Genomic DNA, 11,964 nt, shown 5'->3' on the forward strand with positions numbered 1-11,964 from the left:
TTTTTGTCTCCAGATTCCAAATTATTAGAAAAGATCTCAGTTTCATCTATTCTTGACCCACTGAAATGGCATGAGGTTTTGGGCCTTATAGATCTCATTAATTGGCATTATTCATAACGGGTGAATTCCATATGGTCATAGGTTCCTTCCAATTCACAGTAAACAACTTGATGTGTCCTGCTAAGACAGAGTTTTACAATCATAATTTATTGCTCAAAACTCATGGTTGGTTTTCCACAACTTGCTAAAAATGAGACATGGTTTTAGCCCTTTTCCTTTGATGTTCTGAATGTTAGATAATTGGACAGCGGGCTCAATTATTTCTTCTCTTTTGGCCGAAGGGTAATAGTAAAAAGCACTGAAAGAGGAATTTAGAAAATGCCTTGCTGAGCCCCCAAATTCAGAGATTAGTGGAAGAAAGTAGAGGCAGTAGATGGCCCTGAGAAAACGAAGTTGTCAGCATTCCAACGAAACTCCCCATTTCATTCAGCACTCAGAAACAAAGTTCATCCAGGTAAGAATTTATTAGAGAAATCAGACTGGTGCATCTGGGCAAACCCGAATCTGAGAGTTCGGGTTTTCCTTTGTAATTGAAAATCAAAATCACATCCCCATATTTTATTTAGAAGCTTCCACGCTGCCAGAAGCAAACATTGTGTGAAGACTTAAAAGGCATCTAAGATGCTTCCATAGCAATCTGACTCATGGAAGTACATTGGTGTGGTTCTCTCTTAAAACATCCGCTTTCTTTTCAAAATATCCTACTGATCCTAGAGTTATCCTTTGCTGGTCTTTCCCAGAAATATCCATTTCCCCCCCTGTGTTTTAATCTCTGTGGATCTGTTGATTTTTGTTGTTTGAATGTTTGAAAAAATCTGGGATTTTTTTTCATCCCTAAAATATTTGACTCTGGTTAGCTGGCTAGGGGTGGCATTGGGAGAGATGAGGAAGGTAAGGTAGTAGGAGACCTTTGATTTAGAACAGGGGGGTCAAACTCACGTCACGGCAGCATCACATGACATATCGGGACTTTTTTCCCCTTTGCTAAACTGGGTGGGGGTGGGGCCAGCATGTGACGCATCAGACCCATGGGCCGTGAGTTTGACACCCCTGTGTCAACTCATATTCTATTTCTGTGAGTTGCCAACAAAATGGGACGGGGAAGCAGTGGGCAGCTTGCACTCCATACATATTTTCAAAGATAGTAACTAGGTGACTGAAGTTTCTGGCGCACGTAATTCTAACTGGAGAACATGATTGATGACTCTTGGCTATGGTTGTGTCCCATTGGAGAATATGAATTATGATACACCCAGGGGGTGGGGGGAAACCAGGGTCAAGGGTGACAATGAATTATGTGTCTCAGAGTTGGCTACACCCAGGCAGTGCCGGACATGTTAATTCCCAATAAATCTTTTTGGAGTTTGGCTAGAGACTCGTGATTTAAATGGGGTTAAGTGTCGAAATCCTGACAGCCTGATTTAGAAGATAACGCAGTTGTCTTCTAAATCAAAAGGGGAAAGGAAGGCCAAAGGAAATCAAAGACACCCATGACAATGGTGTGCATGGAGAAACACAAAGAATGGAGGAGTGCTGAAGGTAGTCTGAAAATCTTCAGTATGATGACCCCTTTGCTCCACCATCTCATGGATGGAGGAGAAGCTGTCCATTCCACTTATAGATCACGAACCAAGCGTGAATCTTCTCTCCAGCAAAATTTGCTTTAGGAAAAGTGAAGAGTTCAGCATTCGTGTCGCCATCAAAGAATGCTATGAGGCCTTGTGAATAGTCCAGAGAAACTTGGATCCTTTTCGGCGAATGACTCAGTGACAAATTTGTCCTGGGATGAGTGATGGCTTGGTGCTGCCCGTCAATTCGCTGCACTCCCCAGTAACCTCCGCTTGGTTGAAGGACAATGGGCCCATTCCGGTTTGCAGACTCCCTAACAATTCCTACCCCCCACCACTCCCCTTCCTCCACCACCTCCACCTCCCAGCAAAGCTTCCCAGAGCTAAAGCTCTCGTGGCTTAGGACACTGGCCATAAGTTCATATCTCAGAGGACTGGTGTTCACTTGCTGTTTCATGGCTTTCCATCTCACGCTTTTCAAATCTGGAGATACGTACAGCTGGGGGTGAGCTGTGCTTGGATCCAGAGTCAGGTTTGCTGTTTGAAAGGGGAAAAAAACAGTTTTGGGAAGAAGGAATTACCATCTTTTGTGTGCCATCTAATTTTTCTTATGTCATGCCCAGGAGTAAGGCTTTCTGCCCCCAAAACCTTGGAAGAACTGGAAATAATAAGATAAAGCTGGCTGGATACAATAGCAATTGCATCAAGGAATTGCTGTATGTATATTTTTCAGGATAGCTTTTGTTCAATTATATACAGTAAGCCTTCTGTTTTACAGACACCCTGTCATCTGTCTCTGGATGCAATAGAAAAAAACTAGACTTCATATTTTATAGAAACGTTACCTGGGTGATGCAAAATTAGTAAGTTAAAATAAATTACAAAATCACTCTGCATAGTTAGGCTACACAGTTTGCATAATGTACATAATATTTGCCTATATTGTGCACAAAATTGCTCTTGTTAAAATTTCTGATCTAACAGAAGTTTGGCTTTAACAGATATCCTTTTCCTTCCGTTTCTCTGTAAAAGTGATTAAAACTTTGGTTTTGTCCCTACGTTTCCTTCCTCTAATTCTCTCTTGTTCAAATTAATGATTGCTAGTTTTGGCACGTTGAGCTCCATGCCATGTAAGCTTGTCTTTTCACATGCTCTCTTCATTGCCTCCACAGGTAGTTCTCAAGTTACAATCATTTGTTTAGTGACGGCACAGAAAATCCAGAAAATACAGAAAATCCTGAAAATGGAGATAAAAATGAAACCAGAACTTTTCCTCTTGGGTCTAGCGGAAAAAGAACTGGAGAAAAAAAAGGGAATTTTGTTACTATATATGTTGATGGCAGCAAGACTATTGAAATACATAAAAATGGAAGGACACTTCGATTCCTACTATGGAAGAACAGTTGCAGAGGTTGATGGAGTTGGCTGAAATGGCAAAACTCACTACCTCGATTAAAAAAAAGAACATAAGTACTTTTGTTTCCACATGGAAACCGCTTCTGAACTTTGTGCTTGAGGTGGAGAAGAATGAAACTTCCATTCTGGGTTTTACAGATTAGATTGATAGATCTTTATATAAATGATGTGTTTCAGTGGTGGTATTCAGCCGGTTCGCAACGGATCGGATGAACCGGTAGCAAGAATTTGGTGTGGGTCGCCGAACTGGTAGTAAGTTCTGGCTGGCCACGCCCCCCACCCGATCGCCCTCCTGCCCGATGCTCGCTCACCTCGCCCGCCTGCCTGACATTCGCCTAAGGTATGTATTTCTTTTTTTCCCCTCCCGATAATCAGCTGTAGATAAGATCAGCTGTACTGGGATTCCCCTTGCTGAGGCCCAGGAAGGCAAAAAATGGAGGGAGGAACTCAGCCTCCTCCATTTTTTGCCTTCCAGAGCCCCAGAGGAGCCTTAGGGGAGCAAAAACGCCTCCCCACCAGAGGCTCCTCTGTGGCTAAGAAGTCCCCCAAAATGGGTGGGGGCTGCAAAAAAAGCCATGCCCACCCAGTCATGTGGCCACGCCCATCAAGCCACGCCCACAGAACCGGTAGTAAAAGTTTCTGAATACCACCACTGATGTGTTCATACTATTATGGAAAAGCAAAAACTTGTGATCTGTTGTTAATGCCTTATTCTACTGTAACAGAGAGAGTCGGAAGTCAATGCTTTTCTTTTTCTTTTTCTTTCCCTCTCTTTCCTCACTTTTCTTCTCCCTCTCCCCTTCCCCACATTGTCCTCTTATTTACTTTTGTGTTTTACAATACTTTCTAACATAATAAAATGTAAGCGGGCAAGAAAGACTAGGCAGGAAAACAAAGCTCACACTCCTATTAAATTCCTGTTATCGTTGTCCTTAGTTTCTGTTGCAACTGAATGGCCAAATTCTTCAGCAAAGCATACTGTCAGTGGAAAGCATAATAACTGCAAAAGGGACTGGTATCCCTTTTGTAGTTGCTATCTTCCTTCCCCCAAAAGGTCTTCAGCATTGTGCAACACTAGATGACCTTGCTTCATTTTGCAGCCTGAAGCCAAAATGACCACCGTGGAGCTTCAAAGGACACTGGTGTAATCCTGTCACTGGAGAAAAGTCTACTTCTGAAAACACTTCATCAGTGTGTGAGCTTTTCCACCACGTCTTGTATATCTTTGAAACAGTGGTGGGATTCAATTTTTTAAACTACCGGTTCTGTGGGCGTGGCTTGGTGGGCGTGGCAGGGAAGGATATACTGCAAAATCTCCATTCCCACCCCACTCCAGGGGAATGATACTGTAAAATCCCCATTCCCTCCCCATCCCACTAACCTGCTTTCCAGCTCCGTTCTCCTGTGCAGGGCAACAAAAGAAGACCCAGCCAATCAGCTGGGACTCGGGAGGCAGGGAATAGATGGGGGCGGGGCCAGTCAGAAGTGGTATCCCGAACAACTCAAAATTTCCACTACCAGTTCTCCAGAACCGGTCAGAACCTGCTGAATACCACCTCTGCTTTGAAACCACAAAGAGGAATAAAGATGGTACTCAATTCTAGAGCAGTTGGACTTTACCTGTTATGCTGTTTGTAGCAGATCGACAAGGAATACAGTTTAGCATGCAACTCCGGATCTGGTAAGGGGCAGGTTTTGAAACAGCATGAACCTGGAAATCTTAAAAAAAAATAATTAGAATTTAATGCCATCCAACAAACACATCTGTTTTATATTGGTTCACAAGCAGCTCACGGAAGTAGGAAACCCCTTAGACCAGTGGTGGCGAACCTTTTCAGCAGCGAGGGCCCAAACCGGAACACATGTGCAATGTGCGGGTGCCAGAGCACTACGTGCATGCCTGTTTTTTGGCTGTTTTCAGACCATTCTTTGGGCCCTTTTGGGGGCCATTTTCAGGCTCTTTTTCAGGCCATTTTTGGGCTGATTTGGGGATTTTTTGGGGGGTTGTTTTTGTCTCAGAAATGGCCCAAAAATGGCCTCAAAATGGCCCTGAAAAAGAAAATGCCCCAGAAAACGGCCTGAGAAACGGCCTGAAAATGGCTGAAAATGGCCCTGAAAAAGAAAATGGCCCAGAAAATGGCCTGAAAAAGGCCTGGAAAATGGCCTGAAAATGGCCCTGAAAAAGGCCCTGAAAAAGGCCTGAAAAACAGTTTGAAAATGGCCTGAGAAATGGCCTGAAAATGGCCCAAAATGGCCCTGAAAAAGGCCTTAAAACGGGCCTGAAAATGGCCCAGAAAATGGCCTGAGAAATGGGCTGAAAATGGCCCTGAAAAAGAAAATGCCCTAGAAAACGGCCTGAGAAACGGCCTGAAAATGGCTCAAAATGACCCTGAAAAAGAAAATGGCCCTGAAAATTGCCTGAAAATGGCCTGAGAAACGGGCTGAAAAAGGCTCAAAATGGCCCTGAAAAAGAAAATGGCCCTGAAAATTGCCTGAAAATGGCCTGAGAAACGGGCTCAAAATGGCCCTGAAAAAGGCCTGAAAAATGGCCTGAAAAAGGCCCCAGAACAGCCTGTTTTTTGGGCCATCTTCTGGCACTCCAGCACCCATAAAGACCAGCTGGCTGGCATGCCAGAAACCAGAAGAGCAGCTGGTGATGGTGTGTGTTCCCACCGAGAGGGCTCTGCGTGCCACCTCTGGCATGCGTGCCATAGGTTTGCCATCACAGCCTTAGACTTCTGGTATTCAGAATTATTTTAAGAAACAAAGTTCCTAATGGATAAGAGTACCAAGAAATAGCTTTGTCTCAGATTCAGGCATTTCAAAGGATTTCCTCACCAAGAAGCCCAATTCACAAATTCAAGTTATTAATTGCTTGGTCATACACGCCATGGTCATCTTCTGTTTGGACTTACTGCAATTTGCTCTACATGGGGCTACCTGTGAAAAGTATCCAGAAGCTTCAGCTGGTACAGACTGCATCCGTGCAGGCAAACTTGGGCACCCAAGGAACAGGGCATATAACACCTTTCCTGCACAATCTACATTGGGTGCCAGTTTGCTTCCTGGTCCAATTCAAGGTGTTGGTTATGACCTTTAAAGCCTTATATGGCAGGGGACCAGGGGACCTATGGTATCATCTTTGTCCTATTACTTCAGCCTGTCTCACTCGATGAAGGCAGAGAAGGCATATTATAGACCCCATCCAACAATTCTGACCGGTGGGATCCAGGAAGAGAGACTTCTATGCTGTTGTCCCCACCCTTTGGAACATCCTAAAGAGCTGTGATGGCGTAGTGGTTAGAATGCAGGCTACTTCTGCTGACTGCCAACTGCCTGCAATTTGGTGGTTCGAATCTCACCAGGGTCAAGGTTGACTCAGCCTTCCATCCTTCTGAGGTGAGTAAAATGAGGAACCAGATTGTTGGGGGCCATAGGCTGACTCTGTAAACCATTTAGAGAGGGCTGTAAAGCACTGTGAAGCGGTATATAAGTCTCAGTGCTATTGCTATCCTCCCACGGAGGTGAGGTGGGCCCCCGCTGTCCTGGCCTCTCAGAAAGGTGTAAAACCTGGCTCTGCAATCTTGCTTGGAGTACACAGTGGAGCACACAGCCATAGGGCTGGTTAGCACCCTGAAAACTCCCCCCCCCCCACTTTCGAATAATTTTTAACATTGAATTTTACTTATCCTGGCTTCTTTTAAACATTTTATATACCATTTTTACGTTTTAATATTTTATTTCTGTGGTGCCCAGAGTGTCTCTGAGAGGGAGATGGGCGGTTTCTGAATTTAATAATTAAATGAATAAATAAAATATTTTGGGTGTCAATATGGTTCTGTGTATTTCTATAGCTATGCAATACAGCATGAAAAAGCATGACAAGCCAGGAGAAGAATGCAGAACTTGCCTTACCCCCACGCACGAGAAGAATTAAAACCACAGCCAGAGCTACATTTCCCGCCACCGAAATGCCAAGGATAATCTTACAGCAGAGATTAAAGGAACAACCTGTGGATATTAATGATAGAGTTTAGCCTTCCATCCATCCACCAGCTTCCATAACTGTGTTGTGGGTTATTAAAGTATTAGGCCCAGGTTTACCCCCAGCCATGGAAACTCACAGTTTGAAGGACGGGCTCACTCTTTCAGCCCAACCTTCCTCACAGGGACATTAGATAGGGAAGTAAAGCAGATGCCACAAATGTCCATCGGATCTTGCTGTCTTGAATAAAATGGCACTACATTCTGCTCCTCTTGTTTTATCATGTGGTATAACAACAGTTTTACAGAAGGGGGTCCATCATTCTTCAACCCTTTCATCAGAATAGAGCTGGAAGGGATCTTAGAGGTCTTCTAGTCCAACCCCCTGCTCAAGTAGGAGACCCTATACAGTTTGAGACAAGTGGGTGTCCCCTCTCTTCTTAAAAAGTTCTCCATCTCCTTTCAGAAGATGCTGAAGGAGAGATTACTTTGCATTTCGTTTTGGTTTAACTAACTCCTCATCAAAGGGTATTGTAACAAGAAGAACCAGAAATAAGAACAAGATCAAAGGGGACATTAAAATGAAACATAAAACCAAGAGATGTGACAGCCCAATTTTGCATCTAGAAGCTAAATAGGTTGCCTTTTCCCAAAGGTTTTCTGGGAAGGCCCTAAGGAAGGACTTAGGAGGACAATGAGCGAATAATAAGTAGGCAGCGGTTTTTGCAAAGGCTGAAAACAATCAAACTGTAGGTCTTTCCAATGGAGAATTTCAACTTCTTCCAGAGCAGCTAATCAATCCCACTTTGGCCACAAGTGGGAGCCATGAATGGTGTTTTTTTTTTGCTTCCTTATGTGTAACTTGCACCAGACTACCTGGAGTATATGATTTTGTAGAGAGAAGGAATTGTAGGCAGGTTGTCAAGTTAAAAATATTGCTCTGGTCTTTTAGAGTTGTCAGCAGAAAGGGAGTGGGGGAAGCAATGCATACGTTAAATATTTTTATAGATAATTGCTAGGCGGCCGAAGCTTCTAGCACTCAAGATTACTACTGGAGAGCATGATTGATGATTCTTGGCTATGGATGTGTCCCATTGGAGAATATACATCCAGAGGATGAGGGAAGACCAGGGTCAAGGGGGAAATGAATGATGTGTCTCAGAGTCGGCTGTACTCAGGTAGCGCCGGCATGTTTACTCCTAATAAATCTTGGTGTTTTTTTAAAAAACTCTGAGAGATGTGGCTAGAGACTCATGATTTGAATGAGGATGGATGCCAGAGCTCTGACACAGGTCCAATTTAGCGAAGAAAATTATGGGGATGAGGTGGTGTGCTTTGAATCTTTTTAGCGAGAGATTTTTTTTCTAGAGGCACAGCCACGTCAGCCTGCAATGCACTTGTTCTTGAGCAACCCAGAAAGTCTTCTCGCCTAAAATCTAGAGATCTTCTTCACTTGTGGGCAGTGCTGTCCTTAGAGCGTTAAGAAAGACCACAGTGGTTAAGGAAGCTGGTTAGTGGATTTCCCCTGGCTTTGTTTCTCCTTCCCTTGTCTGAAGGCTGACAAAATGTGGAAGAAGCCCATCTAGTTGCTTAATACCTTCTCAGCTGCTTTTGAAACAAGAAAATTTCCCTACCCAGAGAAGCAATGTCACTGTGACTCTGGACATCTAGAGACAACAGAGCGGAGCCTAAAGTCGTAGTAACAGTGAGATGGGATGCTTATACAAATGCAGGTACTCCTCGACGTACGACCACAATTGAGCCCAAAATTTATGTTGCTAAGCGAGACATTGATTAAGTGAATTTTGCTCCATTTTACAGCTTTTCGGCCCACATTTGTTAAGGGAATCGCTGCGATTGTTAAATTCATAACACCGTTGTTAAGTGAATCTGGCTACCCCACGGACTTTGCTTGTCAGAAGATCACAAAAGATGATCCCATGACCCTGGGACACTGCAACCATCATAAATATGAAACAGTTGTTAACAGAGGTGGTATTCAGCAGGTTTTGACCAGTTCTGGAGAACCGGTAGTGGAATTTTTGAGTAGTTCGGAGAACTGGTAGCGGAAATTTTGAGTAGTTCAGAATACCACCTCTGACTGGCCCCACCCACATCTATTCTCTGCCTCCCGAGTCCCAGCTGATTGGCTGGGTCTCCTTTTGTTGCCCTGCACAGGAGAACGGAGCTGGAAAGCAGGTTAGTGGGGTGGGGAGGGAATGGGGATTTTGCAGTATCCTTCTCCTGGAGTGGGGTGGAAATGGGGATTTTACAGTAACCTTCCCCTGCCATGCTCACCAAGCCATTACACGCCCACTAAGCCACGCCCACAGAACTGGTAGTAAAATTTTTTGAATCCCACCGCTGGTTGTTAAGCATCCAAATGTAAATCACATAACCATGGGGATGCTGCAATGGTCAAAAGTGTGAAAAATGGTCATAAGTCACTTTTTTCAGTGCCGTTGTAACTTTGAACTGTCACTAAATGAACCGTTGTAAGTTGAGGAGTAACTATAAATAAATTTTAAAAACTGTTCCTCCTGTGCCAGCACAACAGCGACATTCATGCTGGCCTCATTTGACCAATATCTTATAAATGCCCATTCTTTAAATATGCACGGGACAATTTTATACCTCCTTGCAGCTTGGAGACGCTAATCCTGCTACAACATAAACCTTGCCAGGTTTTGCATAGGAGTGATTAAAATCCACCAGATGATGACCTGTGTCTCAAACCAGTCTTAATATGTATTTGAATTGTTTGTTGAGAGTATTTTGTATCATGAGAGATTTAGTGAGGTACATATTTTATATATATTTATTTTTTAGCTTTTCAAATTGTTAATTGTTTGTATTCCATCCTTCTTATGCTGATCTGTGATTGTAATAAAAATTTTAATTGAGTTGTTTAATATGCATTATTCCGCTCAATGCGCAGTTTTGTGGAATGGAATGGAATGGAATGGAATGGAATGGAATGGAATAGAATAGAATAGAATAGAATAGAATAGAATAGAATAGAATAGAATTCTTTTATTGGCCAAGTGTGATTGGACGCACAAGGAATTTGTCTTGGTGCAAATGCTCTCAGTGTACATAAAAAGAAATGATACATTTGTCAAGAATCATAAGGTACAACACTTCATGATAGTCATAGGGTACAAATAAACATAGGGTATAAATAAGAAATGGCAGGATATGAACTATGGAGGAAACTAAACACATCCCCTTTCCTAAAGACAAAATTAAAGATGAACCTCGAAGAACACACTCTTGTCTTTAGAAGCTTCAGATCATGTCGGCATTGGCATGTATTCCACCTTCTTTGCTTTTTAGATGTTTTCTCCTGCCTAATATGACCAGATCATAAGATGGTGGAGAAGAGGGAAACAATATGAAATGTAGCTGATAAAAATCTGACAAGGAAGGAGTAATTTTTTTGAAGTGCATTTTGTTAAAAAAAAAAAAGGTAGTTTATGAAGAGCCGTTATACAGGCACCAAAAAGTTGTTAGAACATAGGAAGTTGGAATACAGGAAGTTCAATCAATAAAAACTTTGAAGTTTATGACAATTTTATTCAAAATAAGTTTACAAAGAACTTAAAAATAACACAGGTAAAGAATAGAAGAAGCAAGAAGAGAAAGAAAACATGCAAAAAGAATGAATGACAAAGAAATAGAAGAAACTTCTGATTTCCTTTGCAGTAAATATAAGTACAATTATAAAATTATTTTTACCTACGATTGCAAAAAAAAAAATATCTATCATGTTTTCTATTATCCAGGTTTCTTTTTTTTCCTAATCATCAAAACCATAAATCATAAAAACATATTTTTCCAATTCATTCAGAAAGACTAAAACGGGTTTTCAATCGGCTTACAGACGTAGATACTGTTTTTTACCTCTGGTCAAAGAAGCTAATTTAACCATCATCATTAGAACATTAAAATCATTAGAAATTAATTGTTCCATCATCTTCAGCAACCATTCCTCCATTGTTCCCACTATTATGACAAATTTTAAATCTATTTTTTAATCCTCCCAAGGTCTCGTCCCATTGTAACAAATGAACAAACTTTCTTCAACGTTTAAAAGCTCAGTTGTTCACCGTGCCCCCCAATCAAAATGGCAAATTTAGTCTGTAGATTTCAGATGTATTCTCCAGGATTGAAAAGGAAAAAGAAAAAAAGAAAATTTCTGCAGGCATCTATAGATATTAAGAAAGACAGTCTTAGTTTTCTCTTTCTTTTCCTACTATAAAAAAGATAAAACTGCTAGGGACTGGATTCACTTTCACCATTTTCTTAAATTGCCTTTAAAAAAAAATACTGCCCACATGCAGAGGGCAGTAAAAGTCCTTACCTTTGCTCTGTTTAGAAGCTGGCAAGTGTCTGTTTGATGGTTCCAAATATACAAGTCCATCGACATCCATCTTCCAGAGGTGGTTGTTAATGGCTGCAGCAAGTTTCACACTCTTCAAACCAGAAACTACCAATTCCTTGAGCTCCTTAAACAGTCAGTCTGAAGCAATTACATAATTGCCTTCAGGAAGCCAGCCCTAGAAATGATGAATTAAATTCAAAGGGCGGGGGGGAGAGAGAGGAGGGTTATTTTTTAACTGTAATCATCAGCGCACAACTGATGCCTTGTGAACAGTTCTGGGTTGGAGACAGCTAAGTGAGTTGAGGGTAGATATTTCTAGGTCTGTTGGGAATCAACCTCAATTTCTAAGGACAATCACTCCAATCACTTGATTGATGAGCCGTGGAGACACAGTGGTTAGAGTGCAGTACTGCAGGCTACTTCTGCTGACTGCCGACTGCCTGCAATTTGGCAGATTGAATCCCACCTGGCTCAAGGTTGACTCAGCCTTCCATCCTTCCGAGGTGGGTAAAATGAGGACCCCAATGTTGGGGGGGGGGCAATATGCTGACT

General features: G+C 42.3%; 1 protein-coding gene across 1 annotated transcript; it reads right to left on the minus strand.

The window, feature by feature from the left end:
* Positions 1-584: 584 nt before the first annotated feature.
* On the minus strand, positions 585-11,582 carry LOC113423176 (E3 ubiquitin-protein ligase TRIM15-like). Its single transcript, XM_087954067.1, has 4 exons — positions 11,392-11,582; positions 6,960-7,055; positions 4,665-4,763; positions 585-2,165 (listed from the first exon to the last, which is right to left on the minus strand). Exons 1-4 carry the CDS (start codon positions 11,459-11,461, stop codon positions 1,645-1,647), a joined length of 786 nt encoding a protein of 261 aa, XP_087810193.1. The 5' UTR covers positions 11,462-11,582; the 3' UTR covers positions 585-1,644.
* Between the last annotated feature and the right edge of the window lie 382 nt (positions 11,583-11,964).

Source organism: Notechis scutatus, chromosome 2 (genome assembly GCF_049901735.1).
Source record: "Notechis scutatus isolate UNSWTSFEM ecotype Mainland chromosome 2, rNotScu1.2, whole genome shotgun sequence".
In the NCBI taxonomy this organism is placed as follows: Eukaryota; Metazoa; Chordata; class Lepidosauria; order Squamata; family Elapidae; genus Notechis; species Notechis scutatus.